At 44.3% G+C, this 18,362-nt stretch overlaps 1 protein-coding gene across 3 annotated transcripts in view; it reads right to left on the reverse strand.

Annotated features, from left to right (window-relative positions):
* Positions 1-18,362, reverse strand: part of NAT10 (N-acetyltransferase 10) — a 722,602-nt gene that overhangs the window by 69,251 nt on the left and 634,989 nt on the right. For all 3 annotated transcript variants that reach the window (XM_069623384.1, XM_069623382.1, XM_069623383.1), the window contains exons 26-27: positions 13,508-13,606; positions 10,998-11,071 (exon numbers count right to left, since the gene is read on the reverse strand). In XM_069623384.1, coding sequence (XP_069479485.1) covers positions 10,998-11,071; positions 13,508-13,606 — 173 coding nt within the window. The remainder of the gene's footprint in view (positions 1-10,997; positions 11,072-13,507; positions 13,607-18,362) is intronic.

An 18,362-nucleotide genomic window follows, 5' to 3' on the forward strand; every position in this document is an offset into this window, starting at 1 on the left:
TAGGCAGTACGGCCAGCTGTGCTCGGGATATGACCATGATGGGTGAAATGCTATAATCGAGGCAGAGGAAGCGAGGTACAGAGGCAAATTAGAGACAAGGGAAAAATGTTAGCTAGCAGGCAGATGGGAGGTAGTTTAGGAGGGTAACTTGGAGGCAATGAGGTAGGCTTTTTGTTTGGTGTTGAACAAATCCGTGTAGACTGGTTCTCTCGGATGTCTGGGGGAAGAGAATTCCATGCCAGTGAAGCAAGGAGAGAGAAGGAGAGAGAAAGAGAGAAAGCACAGGGAGGGCCAGGAGCCACAAGGGTAGTCAAGGTGGCAGAGTGGAGATTACGAGAAAGTGTGTAGACTTCAATTACCCCCCTGCCACCCTTTTAGTACATGGCTGTTCAGATGGATTTCTAGAATTTAGCCTGGACGACATATTTTAGAAGGCCAACCAAGTTATAGTGAACAAGAAACGCCGAGAGGTTAGCCAAAACCCGATCAATGTAAACCTGGATAGTAGTCAACGCTATTGTCAGGAGAGTGGGATCAGGGGGCCTCAATGAGTCCACACAATAATTAAATTTAGACAGGAATGTATTGAAATACAATAGTGATACTAGGTCTTCCACAAAAACTGAAAAATGAAACTAGCAGGTTATATCACAAAATACTCAATAAACCTATACACCACAGGTTCATAAAATGCATTCAAATGACTTATTAAACACAGGAGGTAAGTAATATAATGCAGTAATGATGGCACCAGGTCACAAGTGAAATTCCCTAACTTCAGCAGTCCAATTCCTAACAAGAATGGGGCATTGTGCCCAAAATGTCAGAGGAGCCACAATGCTTGTCACCAGAATGAGTCTTTGGAGGTAAGTTCTAATTTACTTGTGTTGATGATAGTTCAAAGAAGATAATCAACAAGGTTACTCAAAGTTAAGCAATTGTATTCTTATCTTTCAGAAAAGATTACCCAGGTTCAATGACCAAGAGACAGTGGAATGGATCAGGAAACAAACATATTCCAAATGTTATCCTATGGAGGACAATTGCTTTGCGTTGGACTTCGATTTTCCCAGATGACTCGACGGCTTGACTGGGGGTCGCTCGAGGTTGCATTTGCCGCTGTTGGTTCTGGTGAGAAGTGTCCAGGAGCTGCAAGTGCAAGGATTCTTCCTGTCAAGTTCAGGAGCCGAGTGTAACCCTTGGTGATGGAGAAATGCAAGAATCACTGATGCAGCCCTTGTCAGGACACTTCAAAAGGACAGGGGAAGGAAAGTTCCAGTGACGGCCACTGCACACAGATGACGGCAGGCATACTTCCAGTTGCAGAAGTCCTTCCAGGACAGAATCCTGTGATAGAGGCACTGAAATTCACTGGGAAGGCAACTTATACCACACGCAGGCGGCCACCAAAGTTCCGGTTGCAAGCAAGGAATGTCAACAATTGTGGTAAGGTAGCCCACAAGAAAGATGATCAGCCCACCGGGTGGTCCAGGGACTCTTTCGAAGGCTCAGGACAGCTGGATAATCGAGAAGGCGTAGAGATTAGTTGGTCGCACTAGTCCAAGGGCTGAAGCACCACTCATGGTCTTCGGAGATCAGGTACTCCAACAGGGTTTCACCGCGCCAGACGCAGGAAGGGATGCCAGGCCTCGTCAGGAGTCTTCTTTGGATCTTCAGTTGGCTGTTTGTCTGCAAGGGAGTCTTGGATCCAATGCTGATCTGAAGAAATGGCTGCAGAAGTCCTCTTATACAAATTCCAGCTTGAAAAAACAAGTCCAAGCTCACCAATGGTAAGGATCTGCACCATTCAAACAGCCAGCAGTTGTCCAATCAGGGTCAACTACTGGTTTCACTCATGCCGACACCTACACTCTCTGGCACCATGAATGTGGAATGGGACCAGACAGTCCCACCCCCTTCCTGGGCGAGACACAGACACACCTAGCCCATTAAAGCAGCAGCTTTCCGGGGGAAGTACATGACCTCATATGGGATTTCCTGCCCAAGCAAGGTAGGAAGATGGCCAAACTACAACGTGGCCAAAGAACAAGTGCAAATCTGATGGTTCGGCCATTTTAGGGCACTAGCCACGTTTAGTAGCCATACATGGTAAAAGCAAACGTGCACACTAAAAATAGTGCAAAAATTGTAACAATGTATCTGCTGCCACCAGCTTGTCTTTAGGCACGTATACAAGTAAATAAAAAGCCCAAGTGAAAAAAGCTAGGGTGATACAAAAGTATCCTCATTGTACTGCATTCTAAGATGTTGTGTGCAATGTTAAAAAGTCTCAAAAGGGAAACTGTTCCGATACTGATAGTCTGAAGGACTGATTTCGCCATAGTAAGTGAGAAAAAGGGAAGAGAAGCTGAAGGTCAAAAGGTCAGAACGGGTTCAAAAACAGAGCAAAAAGATTGGGGGTTGATAGGGACTATGGCGGGAAAGCTGCAAAGAAATAAATCTTTCATAACAATGGCCGTTTATTAATCCATATGGTTCTTAGAACAGCAATGATTTTTAAACATCCCATTTTGGCCCTAGGGTGAATTAATCACTACATATGCTTTGGTGAGTAGGATGATGGCAGATGTAATTTAGTATTGGTTTCAAGCAGGGGTGCAGCCGATTTTACAGCATTAGTAGCGTAATGTACATTTTTGGTAGCCATTGCCAGGCTATTATGCAAGTCTATGCAAAAAGGATGAGCATACTCGTCCTTGGCACTTAAGGGGTTAAATTCCACTATTAGTCACTTAATTTGGGGGAAAAACACAAGACAGGCCTAAGGTAACTGTTAAGCAAACATGAGCCCACTCCGAGCCCCGCCCTGCCCCCTATATTAAGGTCTGTACTGGTTTACACTGGTCTCTGGCCCTAGACAGGCAATTACACATATGGTGTGGGTGGATCTGGGTGTTATAAGGCCATTCTGACTGGCTGCCTGCCACAACCTTTGTGCAAGTGCTCTCATTTGTGACTGCAAAGCTGGCTTAGGCCAGCCCATGGGTGAATTTTTATTTTTATTTATTAGCATTTTTAAAGCGCTCACACAGCCCGTGGGCATCGAGGCGCTGTTACAGGAATATTTTTTTTTGTAGTTGCGTAATGGTTTTGTTTTCTTTGTCGAACCTGTGTTGCTTCGTGTCATCTTGCTTCCAAGGCGCGCACGTTGCCGCTGAGCTATCCTCCCGGGACAATTTGAGAATATCTTTGGGAGACCCTGACTGTTCCTGAATTCTGCTGGGATTTTTGAAGGTTCCTTAACCTGTATGTTGAAAGATTTTGCCACAAAGCGGTTCTGCTGCAATTTTAGGGCCAGGTTTGGCCAGACTGGATGGGCCTTGTTTCCTTACCTTTAGCTCTCGTTTTCAATTGTGGCTGCTGGACATCCTTCCTGGGCTGTCCAAGTCTTATCCCCCATCCTCTAGGGATGGGCTGTGTTTCTCAGCTGTTTTCCCACCATCTTCCCTAAGGTTGGTGGGGCAACACTACTTCAACTCAGTTGTTCATTTGGGCCATTTTGGATTGCCCCAACCATTGTTTCCATCATGGGACTGCTGGATGGCAGCTTCCTTTTGCCCATCAAGCTATTTGGATTCGATTGGTCAAGTTCCTCAATCTTCCAGGGGTGGTCCTTGCTGTTGTTTTCACTTAGTGCTGGTGGGTCACCCATTGGGAAGGCCAATTGTTCTTTTTGTTCAGCTGTGTCTTCGTTGGTCTTGGGTTCAAGTACCTGGGTGATGGGATCCTGCAACTCAAACCTAAAAGAGAGGATTTGTACTCATCGGGTTGTTTGCCGTTCCTGAGCCATGGTTTCAGAAACTGCTGCCTTCAGTACTTAGCTGCGGACCCTGGGCTGGTGGTTTATTCTTCAAACCTACCCTCAGCGGGTCCCTATGGTTGTGGATTTCTACAGGTCCCCTTCTACCATGTTTGAATTAGACTTACATTGGCATGAATCCTTCTCCGTGTCTCTTCTTACTGGGCCTGCCGTACCTGAAACATAGTACCAGAGCTCTACAAGAGGGTCTCCTCTGGCACCCCCTCGGGTCAGTTGCGATCTTCTCGGCAGACTTACCTGACTTCTGCCAGTAACTGCGGCTCTGCCTACATACTTTGGCTCCTTATATCCTATGGGGAACTTTTGCCACCTTAAAGGTACTTAACTGAACACTGGCATTTTTCCTGTAGTTTCCCACAAAAGACTGGCATTTTAGCACATACTACAGATTTTATACATTTTTAAAGGCTTAGTATTACGCTCGTCGACTAAAAATAAATGCTCTGGTACATTGTATGATTGTTGGTTCCAGAAGTGTAATGACACCATTTTGGGTCTAGTGCCAAGAATCTAACCTAATCGCAACTTTTGTTGACCCTCTAGGTTTAGCTGAAAAGTGCCCACTTCTTTTTCTCCTTTGAGGTACTATATTTTCTATGCATTACTGAGACTTGGCTCTCATCTTTTAAGTCTGCTATTCGTGCTTCCTTATTCACTTCCGATACTGTGTTTACTTATACACCTCTTTCTCTGGGTCGTGTAGGAGATAGTGGTATTCTTTACTGCCTTCCTCCACGATTCATCTAATTCTCTCTTGTTACCTACTTTTACTTCCTTTGAATGCTCTCTTTCCACTTTCTCCAAGTCTTGTGTTGTACCTTTCTTTTGATCTATCGTAGTCCGAGCCTTCTTTCTACTTTGTGACATTGATGCTCTACTCAGTGTTGTCCTGCTTTGCTCTAGTGCTTTTGTACTATTGGGCGATTTTAATCTGCATCTTTTTTCTAGTCATGCCTCTTCTCCATTTCTTGCGATTATTGACTCTTATTGTTATCTCCCCTTCCAACGCCTTCTTCACACATTTCTGGATCCTCAGATCTTATTTTAACCTCTTCTATGTCTAGCTCTGAGGTTTATATTTATCAGGTTTACTCCTCTGATCACCATTTGCTCTTCTTTTCTATTTATTCTCCTGTTTTTGAAACTTGTTAATCCCCACCTGGACCTACCCCATCTTTTCTCCGTGGTGCTCTTCATACTTTCAATACCCCTCTCTTTGCATCTTCCATTCACATCTACTTTTTCAGCTCTCTCAATGGATGATGATGCTGTTTCAGCTTTCTCCACTTCCCTTTCCACCTCTCTTGACACTATATCCTCTCTATACATTTGTTCCTTCTCATAAACCTTCCCAGACTTGGCTCACTCCGTAACTTTGCTCCATGTGAAGGGCTCTCTGTCGCCTGGAGCGTTGTTGGCATAGATCGCGATCTATGTTTGATGTTGTGTCCTTCTCTTCTCATCATACATTATATGAGGCACTTCTTTCTTCTAAACGTCTCTATTATTCTGATCTCTTGCACTCTCAATCATCTCATCTGTGCTGACGTCTACTCTCTCCCCCTCTGCCTGATCACTCCCTTCTCTCTAAACTTACTGCATCTGACTTTGCTAACTCATGTCCCTGCTTTCTTCTTGCCATTTCCCCTGACCCTCCTACTGTGGTTCTTTCTTCTTTCTTGCTGATCCCTAATTCTGATACTTCTTTACTCATCTTTCGGGCTCATCCCACTGCCTCTCCTATAGATCCTGTTCCATCTACTCTTATTTCTAAAATCTATCCTTCTCTCAATTTTCACATTACTAGTCTTCTCAATATCTATCTTGCTACTTTTACTTTCCGTCTTCTATTCAAACATGCGGTTATTCATTCTGTCCTGAAAAAACCTTCCTTGGATCATGCCGCTGCCTCTAATATTTGTACTATTTCCCCTTCTTCCTTTATTATTGGAGCATCTTGTTTACTCCCAGGTTTCTTCCTTTGTTACTCTTAATTCTATTCTACCTCGCTTTCAGTCTGGTTTTCAACCTCTTCATTCTACAGAAATGGCTCTTCTTTCCGTCTGTGACTCTCTCCTTTCTGCCTGTTACGCTAAACATTCTTATACTCTTGGGCTTATCCGCTGCTTTTGATACGGTGGATCACACACTACTTCAATCCTTTTCCACCTTTGGATTCTCTGGTTCTGTAATCACATGGTTTCAATCTCATCTCTCCGATCGCACCTACTCAGTATCCTGGGCTGGTGTCTGTTCTGATCCTCTTCGTCACGGTGTTCCACAAGGGTCTGTTCTTGACCCATTTCTTTTCTCTCTCTATACCTCTCATTTTTCTTATATCTCTTTTTTTGGGTGGTCTCATTTTTATGCTGATGACACCCAATTATTTCTATCATTTTCTTCTTTTACATCTTCGATTCACTTGAACCTCTATGTCTGTCTTTCCAGCTACTAAAACTTGAATGTCTGACCACTTTCTCGTTCTAAATCTATCTAAGACTGAAGTCCTCTTTTTTCCTGCTAATACTGTTCCCCTGCCAGTCTCACCTCCCTTTGTTCTGTTTTCCCCTTCGCATCTGCCCTTTTCTCTGTCTGTCCGCAATCTTGGCCCAAATCTTTCTTTCGCTCATATTTCACTCACAACTCGGTCCTGTAGTTTCCATCTTTTTAATATTTGAAAAGTTAAACCTTGTCTCACTTTCAGTGCCACTAAGCTTCTAATCTCTTTAATCTTTTCCCGATTATTTTACTGTTCTGTATTCCTCTTTGGTCTTCCTGTCTCTCGTCTAGCACCTCTTAAATCTATCTTCAATTCCTCTATTCGTCTTCTGTATTCCTTATCTATTCGCAACTTCGCAACTCTATCTCTCCCTCTTTGGCCTCTCTTCGATGGCTACCCTTTCACTGTCAACTTAAATTCAATTTTCTCTGCATAGTATTTAAATCCCTTTATGGACTTGCCCCTATTTATCTTACCTCTCTTTTTTCCTTCTACGTTCCGTTCCTTCTCGTACTCTTCGCTCTCTGAGGCAAGAATTGAGGTAGTAACCCTGTGGGAGACTACACAACTCTTGTCCTCTTGGTATTAGGTAACCCACCTTTTGGTATAGGCCTGTACTACACAAGTTTGGTAGTGTGACTGAGCAGCCAGGCTCATGAGTGTCTGTGTGCCCCCGGTACCCCCCTTGAGTGTCTGTGTGCCCCTCCTCCCTCCATGAGTGTATGTGCCCCCACCCTGCCTTGCCCCCTCCTTTTTTTTGGCTCTGTGTACCCTTGCCCCTCTTATCTGCCTTTCTACCTCCTCCCCCCTCCATAAATCCCTCCTCTTCCACCTTCTTCCTACTCCCCATCCCACTTATTTCTCCCTCCTCTCAGCCTTCCCCCTCTTAGCACTTACTCTTATCATCTGTTCCCTTGGCTTTTGATAGCAGCTGGTCTGTCTCCCCTCCTTGTCCTTCTCCCCGCCCCCCCCTCCCACCCCTCCTCTGTATACCTCCTGCACTACATCAATTGTCATCAGACATAGTAATGTTACTGCTTGCTTTGTTCTTCTTTTCCCTTCCCTCTTGCCTTACTTGTTTCTATGCACCTGCACTATCAGAAATGTCGACAGGCCTATTACGATAGTTATTTTTCACATTCTGTATTGTTTCAAGGACTTTAACTGAATGTAACTGTATTTTCCTATGTTCCCTCCCTCCTTGAAGCGCTTTGAAACACATTGTGTATAGGCGCTATATAAATAAAGTATCAATCTCAAGAGGGGTACGTGTGAGCTGTAGAGTAGTAGCAATGAAATTCACAAATACAAGTAGCCAAGTAACACTTGCACTCAATGTTTTAGTTATAGTTATTTAACAAAATAAGCATTCTTTGAAAAGGGCAATATATGTAACAATCAAATATACTTTAAAATATTTTTCCAGAATCAGCACAAAGCTAGTGGATACTCTTTAGAGATGTTTTTTACACACTTCCTACGCCTGGAGGTGACTTCATTCAGAAGGACAGTAATGGCATTTATATATCACTAGTACACTTTGCACATTCTGAGGTTTGCAGAAAGGAAAGGTTAAAGGAAGGAAAAAGGTTAAACAGGTTCTCAGGGCATGTGAGTATACTTAAATCTTCCAATGAAGTCTAGACGAAACCTTTCCCAGCAATTATAGTTTAAAACAAAGTTATCACCTCTGATGGACAGAGGGGAGCCAGGACAGCCAAAGTGAATTGGAGCATGGTCTATGGAGCTGAGGCACTTCTTATTTAATAAAAGTCTTGCAGAGTTTTTTTTTTTTTTTATATCACTGTAGGGTCACAAGCGGTTACACTTGTGGAGAGTAGAGCTGAAATCAACTCTAGCAAAAGAATAGCTACTGAAAGTCTCAACTGAGAAAAGCAAAGTTAAAGACACTGAGGTAAGTACACCAATTCTGAACAGTACCTCTGGTTAGAAGAAGAGTGGTCTAGCTGGCTTCTGTCGTGTTGCAGCAATGCAGATCTGGAGTTCCTGAGCCTCAGTCGTGGGGACAAGAGGGAGGACATCTGGAGGACTCCTGTGGCAGCAATTTGGAGGTCGGCGGCAGCTATGTGCTCTTTATGGATAAGCAGCACTTCGCAGTTTCAGCGTGCGGGAAAACAGCACCACCTGGATCTTGGATACGGGTTGGGATTCCTTCACTCCTTGAGTCCTGCACTCTGGTGAGGGGACTCGAGCTCTGTTTGTCCTGCTTCTGCAGGGTCCTTAGGAGTCTCCTGGAGTTTGTGGCCGGATCACAGATGTTGCACTCGACTATGGATTTCTTGGTCCCTGGCACTCGGTGCCCGCACAGCCAGTCGGGGAAGGTGGTCCAGTGGAGTTCATCTTGGGGTGAGTTGGTCCCACTAACCGAAGGGAAGAAGTCGTCACCTTCCAGAGCTACTCTTGTCGATCAGAAAAAGGAGTTTCAGCACAGCAGCAGGGCTTCACCGGGCAATTCAAAGGTCCAGGAGGATGCAGCAAGCTTCGTTCACAGTTTCTTCGTCGGGTGTTCTTACCAGTGGTCGACTGCCTCTAGTCCCAAAACCCTCGCCTTTTAAGCAGGTTTCTACCATTCATGCAAAGGCTAGGCTGTCACTCAAACAGCAGGGTGGCTGTCCTAAAAGGACAGCCAGACAATCAGAACTGGGTGCATTCAGGCATTCCTAAAGACAAAGGACAGGGGAGATTCGGGAACCTCTCTCATTTTCTGCACTTCCAGACACAATGGAGCCAGAGGCGGGTTTCAGTACTGAAGCCTGCCAAAGGCAAAATGAACAAAGGGCTCAAACCTGGCTTGGCGTGCAGAGTAAAACCCAAGAAAGACCTCACAAACAGAAAATGGCGTAAAAAGAAGACCAGGGCCATTTTGACAAAATGGTCACCCATGGGTGCTATACTGGAGCGGAGGGTTCAGCTGCGGTAGAAAAGCACAATGCCATTGAAAGTAGTGAGGGTAACATAGCATTTTATACATGAGTAGGTAGGAATAGGGGCTACCAAGTAACCCCCCCAGCACTCCACATACGTAACTAAAGTCAATCTCACTTTACTATTCTTGGGAACAGAAGTTTACACAATAAAAAGTTACTTAAACCGTATGAGAAATCTAAAGGATTTTTCTGTGACACTGCACTGAAGGTGATGTGTGTCACCATACAAAAAGTAGATGCCTATGGAGTTTGTGAGACTCCAAAACCAAAGGAAACGCATAATCCAAATCAGATCAAAACACATGAAAGAGTGAGAAAAAGGGCTCACTTACTCCAGGGTGAAAATTAAAAAGTCCTAAAGTCCAGCAAAAGAGCTGGGGTCTATAAGGTTGTAGGGAATCAGCACAGAAATTAGAATTCTCCCTAACACTCTCAAACCCACTTTCTTGTAACTGTACCTCGTCCTCCAGGTGCTTCCTCTCGTTTGTTCTTTTTCTCTATTGGCTCCTCCCTACTGGAACGGTCTTCCTTTCTCTCTGCGGTCTATCCACTATTATTCTACTTTCCGTGCTGCTCTAAATAAATTCTTACTTCAACCTTAGTTGTACTCCAAGTCTCATTGTAAATCATATTGTTTTTATTGTATTCACTTACTCATTTCTATTGTACTGTAAATTTGTTTTGGTCAGCGCCTTGGCGTAAGGCGCTATATAAAAAATAAATACGAAAAGAAAATATTGATGTATGGTGCCTTTGTAGCATCTATGCTACTATGTGCTAGAGTTATAGGAATTACTGTAATCATTATTTTATTTGACTCGTTATCCAGCACTGGTAATACCGAGAGGGTCTCAAAGAGCCTTCCGAAGTTCAAAAGGGAGGCAGTGAAGGAGAAGTTAGAATATTTTCAGATCAGGATAGACAAAGGATAGCGAGGGTGGTGTGGTCTAGCTGGATTAGGTGTGGGGAAAGATGTATAATTTGAAGCTTTTTCAGAAGGTCGGGTACGGATCTTAAGTGGCAGGATGTTGCAGGATCTGGATGCCCATTGGGCAAAGGCTTGTTTTTTTAGGTGACTTGCCTGGTGTTTGTATGTGGACGAAGAGTTTGTTGTGAAGCTAGGATTGGGTTTTAAGGTGGATGGCTTTGTATGCGAAGCAAAGTCCATTGAAATCAATTATCTGGGGCACTGGGAGCCACTGGAGCTGTGAGAGAGTTTGGGAGATGCTTGAGTGTTTGGGTAGGTGTGTAACTGTTTACTATGTGGCATTTTGTGGTCCTGTTCATGACTGTATTAATTTATGTTTTTATTGTTTAGGGGTCCCCTTTTCTTCATACTCCTTAGCATTGTACTGTGTCTACCACCAGTTAGTGGGCAACACATGTAGTTTAGGAAGTGGTTGGATCTTCACTGACCTCTATGCTTCGCATTGTGTGTGGTTGCCCCATATATTGGTAATACAATACAATTTGATAAAAATGATATGGCATTTATAACGCACCTTTACACACACGTGTTTCAAGGCGTAAAATTAGGAGTACCGTTGTTGGAGTAGGCAGACACACGTCTGCTGCTTGTAGCACCAACCTTTCCTTAAAACCTCAACCTGTTCAGCAGCTGGAGCGCCCTACCATATACTCAAAAACCTACGTTTCCTATAACCAACATACTTTATAACATGGGACAAGAACGTAAATATAATCTTACTGGGAGAGGTCCATGCCCTTCAATTTTTCAATTTCTTGGTTGTGCTTGTCCTGGAATTCTTTTGCAGCCTCTTCCTGAATGAGGGAGAGAGAAAGTTAAACAGAAATTATGCAAGCAAGAAGAGTGTTCTTCTATTAGGCATTGGAATCGGGTCTACATTCTCAGTCTCCTAATCCACTGCATGGCAATCTTCCATGCATACTTGCTCATAACGTTAGTTCACAAGGTTGGGTTGGATAACTAATTTAAATTCACGGTGCAGCAACACCATGATAACAGTGTAAAGGTGGCATTGCATGCTGCCTACATTGCAAAACCTTTAGAATACTCAAGTTACAGGGAGCCGGCTGCCAGGTGACAGGAAATGACATTGCAAGAATTTCTGCTGGAGTTAGTGTCTCCGTTTATGTGCAACCTCGTGAAACGGATAGTTTTTCCTACCATTTAAACAAAGCATTGTAAAAGGGGTTTCAAAGAGGAAAGGAAGCATCACTAGTCTTACAACGAAACCCACCTCAAAGTACTGCTAAATGTGCAATATGACTAAACTCCCAATCAGCTATCATGTATGGTTCTTTCCACTTAATTATGGTTTTATTCAGAAACAGTTTTGCATACAATTAATAAAATATAATGATTTGACTTTATTCTTTCAGCTAGGGACCAACTGAAATTCCCCGCTAACATCGGACACATTCAGGGAGTGTTCGGGAATTAAGTTTTATGTAACATTTCTCTTGCTGTGGGCAGTATTTGGGAGATGTGGTCCCAAATGATAAGCTGTCTGGATCTGCAAAACAGTGATCCATAAGACAGTATAGATCCAGTTCCTTACCAGGTTTGCAAGGCAAACGGGCCTCTGCAAAGATGACTCTGGTCCAGTCCCATAAACCTTTACCCTGCAAGGAGTCATGTGCTAGTAACATCTTTAAAATGTTTCTGCTGTGGGGCACACAATACCCTTTACTCATCACAGACAATTAGGACATAAATACAGGTAAAGGGCAAGAAAAGGACAATTTAATTCTGACACGTATAAGTCTACTCTAACGGCAGTCAAAATGTGTTTATCTTACTTTAGTATTGGGTGGAATTCACTACTCCTGTCATTATCTATGTACACGCAAAACTCTTGAAAGCGAACAAGAACTTTATTCACACAGATTCAGTGCAAAGAGAATTCCACAATCAAGGTCAGAGTAAGACATTGTTTTTTGTAGTGTAATTTCAAACAAATTGATTAGAACAATTAGCAGTGATTAAGATTCATTCATAATCATCCAGCCATCAACCTTCAGTTTTTCATTGGTCTCCCAAAGTGCGACAGGTATGCCCAGACGTGTGTCCCAAGTCTGATGCACCTAGAGACCCAAGCTACACCTCACGGATAATGACCTAATGAAGAGTAAACATATCTGGGGTTGCTTGTGGTCTTGTACCAAAGGGGTGTGACTTAGCAGTTAGGGTTGGCCTGCCCTTTTTGGGGTGTTACCAAGCCTGATATGCACATGGTCTTTGCCCTTCTACAAATGAATGGCAGGCTGAATACAATGGTCGGTAGAGTTGCCAAGAGCTCCTGCCAGTGGTTAAGATTCATTGAAAACCTTTCAGCCATCAACCTTCATCTGCATTCAAACTGGCCACTTTCACTCCTAGAAGAGGTGCCGACAGCAGAGCAAATCGGGGCCTTTTAGTTTTCCTTTACACTAGAACGGTAGCTGTTTGGAGCATTTTGGAATTTCTTGGAGCTGGTCATGCGTGTCACGTTAAAGTCATGAAGGCTCATGAACATGGGAAACATTTTCCTAGTAGCTGGTGCTGAGGCCATTCTTCATGGAAAAGAGGGGCAAATAGGATCGGGTAGAGGTGATGCTATACTGGCAAGTCCTTATACTGGAGACTAGACATTGTTCCAGTTAAGTCTTGGGTTGACTATGGCAGTTACCAACAAAATATGTTCTCTAGTGGCCTGAAATGCAGAACTCACTTTACAGCAAAAGGTGTAAAATCCAGGTTAGTCTTGAAGCAGCATAAACAGTGAGAATGAAGGTGTGTAATTACTATAAGTGGACAATTTAAGAGGGGGTATTACGTTGTCGAGCTAAACCAACGTTGGTCTCAGAGGGAGATTCTTAAGAGGTTGGAGAGAAAGGTCAAGCAATACCCTAATACACAAGTTTTACAAATCACGAAATGTGAATAATTTGCAACTACTGAAAACACACCCTGAAATGATCATACTTTTAAAGAGCTCTAGTGACAGTGTGATTCAGTAATTGGTAAAGCATGTGATAATGGCTCGGATGTCATTTGGGTTGGAACTGAAAAAGCTAGTAACTGGTAACTGACGGGCATCTGCCAGATGTGTAGAACAGTGTTGGCTTGGGAACAGGCAATCCACAGTAAACCATGTCTTTCCTTCCCTATGTGAAAGCCAACAAGCAGTCTCCAATAACGATCAAAGAATGTATTCTCATCAACCCATATCACCAAAGTAAATGTCATCTCACCAGGTCATCATTCAGAGATTTCAGGGTTGGTTCCATGACAATCTCTTTGGTTGCCACCATCTGTTCCTCCACAGACTTCTCCAGGATTCTGTTGAACAACTGGCAAAACAATGAACACACATTAACAATGTGACTGAGCACTTTGGAAAAGCCATGGAAATTATGTCACATCAAGCTTGAATATAAAAATCTTAACCTCGTGACTATGTGTTAAGATGGATTTCTAAAATCTGATTGGTGTACAGATTTTAGGAGGCCACATTAGTTATAGTGAACAGAGCAACTCTGAGAGGTTACCCAAAACTCAATCAAGGTAAACGTGGAGAGCAGTCAAGGCTATTATCACGAGTGTGAGAGTGGGATCAGGGGGTCCACAATGAGTCCACACAATGAGGCACACAATAATTCAATTTAGACAGGCAAGTACAAAAATATTATATTTATTTTGGGCCCAAAACACACTATAAAATGAGACAAGCAGGTGATAATATTGCACTTGCACAACACTCAATTATAAACCTATATACAGTCAACATTGGTTCTTAGAAATGCATTCACTAACAATCAACACAAAGGTAAGTGATGCAGGAAATGGAACCAAGTCAAAAGAAACGTGCCCTAACTTCAGAAGCCCAATCCCTATGAAGAGTGGGGGCGTTGTGCACAAACGTCACAATGCTTCTCCCCCAGAAAGTGTCCGATGTAGGTAAAGTTCTTGTGTTGGTGAAAAGTTCCAGAGAAGATGTTCAACAAAAGTTACTGGTGGGTAAAAAATGTGCTATCTTTCAGGTACAACTGCTTTAGACACGACGATCAAAGAACAGTCGAATGGAATAACTCTGGTGTATTCTAAGGAGAACAGGGGTGGGGGGGCACAAGATATGCGTTTACTTACCCCCCTCTAACTCCAATTTTCCCAGATGACTAGGTGGGTCGATTGGGGGGGTCACTGGAGGTAGGTTTTCCCACTGTTGGTTCCAGTGATAGGTACCCAGGAGCTGTTGGTGCAAGGATTCTTCCGGTTGCTTCCAGGAGCAGAGAGCAACCCTTGGCGATTAAGAAATGCAGAAGGCACCGATGCAAACCTTTTCAGGACACTTCACAAGACAGAGGAAGGAGTGTTCCAGCGATGTTCACCTCACACATGCGATGGAAGATGTCCTTTCAGTCACTGCAGAAGAAGACCTTCCAGAGCAGGATCTCTTGAAGCTGGGAGACTGAAATTCATCAGGAAGGTGACTTACACCACAAGCTGGTGACTACCAAAAGTCTGGTGACAAATGCATAATGGGGACGGCTCTAGCGTGGTAGCCCACTAAAGAGCTGGTCAGACCACCGGGTGGTCCAGGGACACTTCCGAAGGCTTGGTACAACTGGATCCTCGAAAAAGCATTGAGACTTGTTGGTCCCAACAGTACAGGAGTTGAAGCACCACTCAGGGCTTTCGCAGATCATGTAGTCCAACATGGCTTCACCAGGGCAAACGCGGGAAGAGATGCTGGTCCTCTACGGGAGTCGTCCACGGATCTTCAGTCAGCTGCTTTTCTACAGAGGATACTCTGCTAATCTCCGGAAATTGCTGCAGGAGTTCTCTTATTATCCAAGATTCTGCCTGGAAGGAAGTCCATCAATGGGAAGGATTTGCACCATTCAAACATCCAGCAGTGGTCAAATCAGGGACCACTGTGGGTTTCACTCATACCACACACATAGCTTCAGAAATCACAGATGTGGAATGGGGCCAAACAGTCCCCACCCACTTCCTGGGCGCCACACACAAAGGTATCCCTAGCCCACAAAAGCAGCAGCTTTCCCAAGCAAGTGCATGGCCTTATATGGGATTTCCTGACCTGGCAAGACAGGAAGGCGGCCAAACGGTATGGCCAAAGAACAAGTGAAAATCTTGTGGTGTGACCATTTTAGGGCACTTGCCACTTTCAGTAGCCATATGTGATAAACGCAAATGTGTACACTAGAAATGACGCTAAAACGACTGCTGCCACCAGCTTGTCTCTAGGCACATATTAAAGTAACCAAAAATCCCAAGTGTAAAACACTAGGGTAATACAAAAGTGTCCCCACTACACTGCATCGTAAGATGCTATGTGCACTGTTCAAAAGTGACCAGGAAAAGGTAAAAAGGTAAAAGGGAAACAGTTTTCCAGTACTGCTGTTTTCCAGTACTGCTAGCCAGAAGGACTGATCAGTTTTCTCCATAACAAAATTAGCAAAAGGTCAGGAGAGTGAAGCTGGAGGCTTCACTTTCCTGTAAAAAGTCAGTACAGGTTCAAAAGCAAAACATTTGGGGATCCATAGAACTATGGAGGGAAAGTAGCCAAAGCAGAATCATATGAGCAAAGACTCATTGTGCCATATTGTTCGTTAAAAGAGCATTCAAAGTGAGAGAGGGATTGCATTTTCCTCAGCGCAGTTATTGGAACCGAGGTGTTCCACCAGAAGTTCCACTTTCTAGAGCCTGATATGCAGGGTGCAATAATTTCATTTCTTCTTGCCTGTTCATTAAAGTCCTGTCATGTGGCAATGTTTTATAAAAGGGGAAATTTTGGTCCTTGCAAGGGAACAAATGACCCACATGGTTGAGCTGGCATTCAGGTCAGAAAAGACTGACTAAAAGCAGGTAACTTGACTTTGGGTTCTATTCACTGTAAAGTGCGGAAGGAATAGATAGTAGCTACAACCTCCAAGAGGGGTACTTCATTTTAGTTTATTTATTGAGCTGGTTGTATCGCAGCAGCACCATCACAGGCACCTTCAGAGCACCTGAGAATAAGAACTTTAAGAGAATAGGGATATTAAGAACCCTGAAACCTGGGTGGTCTAATGTTCTGAAAAAGACTTTCAGAGTGAGGTTCCCAGTGCAGGTGGCGTTTGGGTACCAAGTTGGGATGGTTAGTAGAGCGGACGGGAGACAAGTCGATAACGTGTGGAATAGGCTTTGGACTTCAAACGGATCCTCATGACAGGGGCAAGAGCATCAAGATTAGGTCAAGTATAACAGTCATTGTGGTTGAGAACAGTGAAAAATTCACTCAGAAGAGTTCTGAATGGATTGCCTCCATGACGATTGTTAAGAAGAATCTTCTGAATCAGCCCTGTTTACAGATTCTGAGAGGCAATGCTGTACTGATGAACAGGGACCAACACTAATGTCTAGGCAAACTATAAATGGGTAGTGTAAATGAACAGCGAGGTTTAGAACTAGGAGGGTGTGAGAGTGGGGATGAATTCAGTTAAGCACACACAGAGAACTCCATTATTTATTTACGACTTCGACAACTCTTACCAATGAAAAACCACAGGTTTTAAGTAACACTAAACATTCACTACTAATGAATTGTGACAAATTCAATGAACTCGTCCCCTCTCCCCAAGGGGGAGTCAACCCCTTGGGGACTAGGGAGCTTGGCCCACTAAGCTACATACCCGCTAGGGGACAGAGTAAGAAGGATCCCACTGGAGTGACCCTCACCTGGAGGAGAGGCCGACGCTTAGTAGGGATATGTACCACCCTCTACTTCCTCAGACAGCCAATGCCTTCATGGGCTATCTGGGAACAATCTCAAGACAATGTAAGAAAGTTGTACCTGTCTTGGCTTCTGACCCGTTGCTGTTCTCGTTACCTAACCAATGGGTCGTTTCCTCTCAGTTTAGAGGCAGACGTAAAAGTAGGGTCTCACCGACACCAAGAAGAAAGAGAGCTAGCAGGAGGGAGGCTTGCGGACCTGCGGAGCCAAGATGCAGAGGAGAGCCCATCCCCCTTCGAGGTGGAGTTCAGGAGAAGTCCTACGCAGTCAGTGTAGAGCACTGGGTAGAGAGGAAGCCGGCAGAACGCTGCTGCCTGCCACCAGGACAGGAGCTCAAGGAGCCTGGCCTTTTTGTACCAAAGAAGTGACGCAACCACCAGAGTGGTTGTCGACTGGCATTCCGGGGATCTATGTGATCACTGCGTTGCCCGTAATTCCACCGACAAAAATTTCGACTCCAATTACGGCACGGCGCAGTGATGAGATAGATCACTTTTGCCAGCATGCCCCGGCCCACATTGCCATACCTGCTCCTGCACCACTTATCTTTACGGTGGCACATTTCTGTGTGCACAGCCGACACCCCACTAACCCTGCAGTGTCAGTTCCTACCACTTACTTGGGTCTGAAATAACGCAGCAGGGTTCTTCATCTTTTTATTTATTTATTTGAACTTTCTTAAAGAGGGTAAAGAAAGTAGGAGTCGGAATTTTTTGTAATGCCGACTGCGCAGTATACGTGCAGTCGGCATTATAAAGGTGCAGTATTTGTACGTTTACCATTCCAGGAAGCCGCCAGAAATAACCTAAGCCTGCGCACTGCCACAGAGGCCAGAAGTGAAGGAGGACCCATGCTGCCGCCATCCCTGGGGAATGTCCCACTGTGAGCCAAGAAGCGGAACAATCAGAGAGCCAATAGTAGGCAGACTGGCCAGGAAAGACCACAAGCCAGGGTGAGATGAGCTAAAGTAATGCCAATACAAAAAGGGGCAGAGAGCCCGAGAGCGGGAAGAGCAGACTTACAACCCCACGATGGGGTGAAGAATGCGAGATTGCAGGCAAGGGCTGGGACCAAAGCATTTCCAGAGCAAACCGGGAGTGGCCCGGCAAACAGACATTTTGAAAGGAGTTTGTTAAGACTTTAAGAGAACCACAGGCCCAACATCATTGAGAGACTGGTTTCCAGGAGCCTTGGGAGCTGATCTAGGCTGGAACTGGTAAAAGGGCAACAGCTCTTAAACCACCACCTAACAAGGAGTTACAAGGCTACAGTGTGGGCCAGAATCCATTACACTCTCTTTAGGTTTTGTT

This window comes from Ambystoma mexicanum, chromosome 11 (genome assembly GCF_040938575.1).
Source record: "Ambystoma mexicanum isolate Mex_15411 chromosome 11, UKY_AmexF1_1, whole genome shotgun sequence".
In the NCBI taxonomy this organism is placed as follows: Eukaryota; Metazoa; Chordata; class Amphibia; order Caudata; family Ambystomatidae; genus Ambystoma; species Ambystoma mexicanum.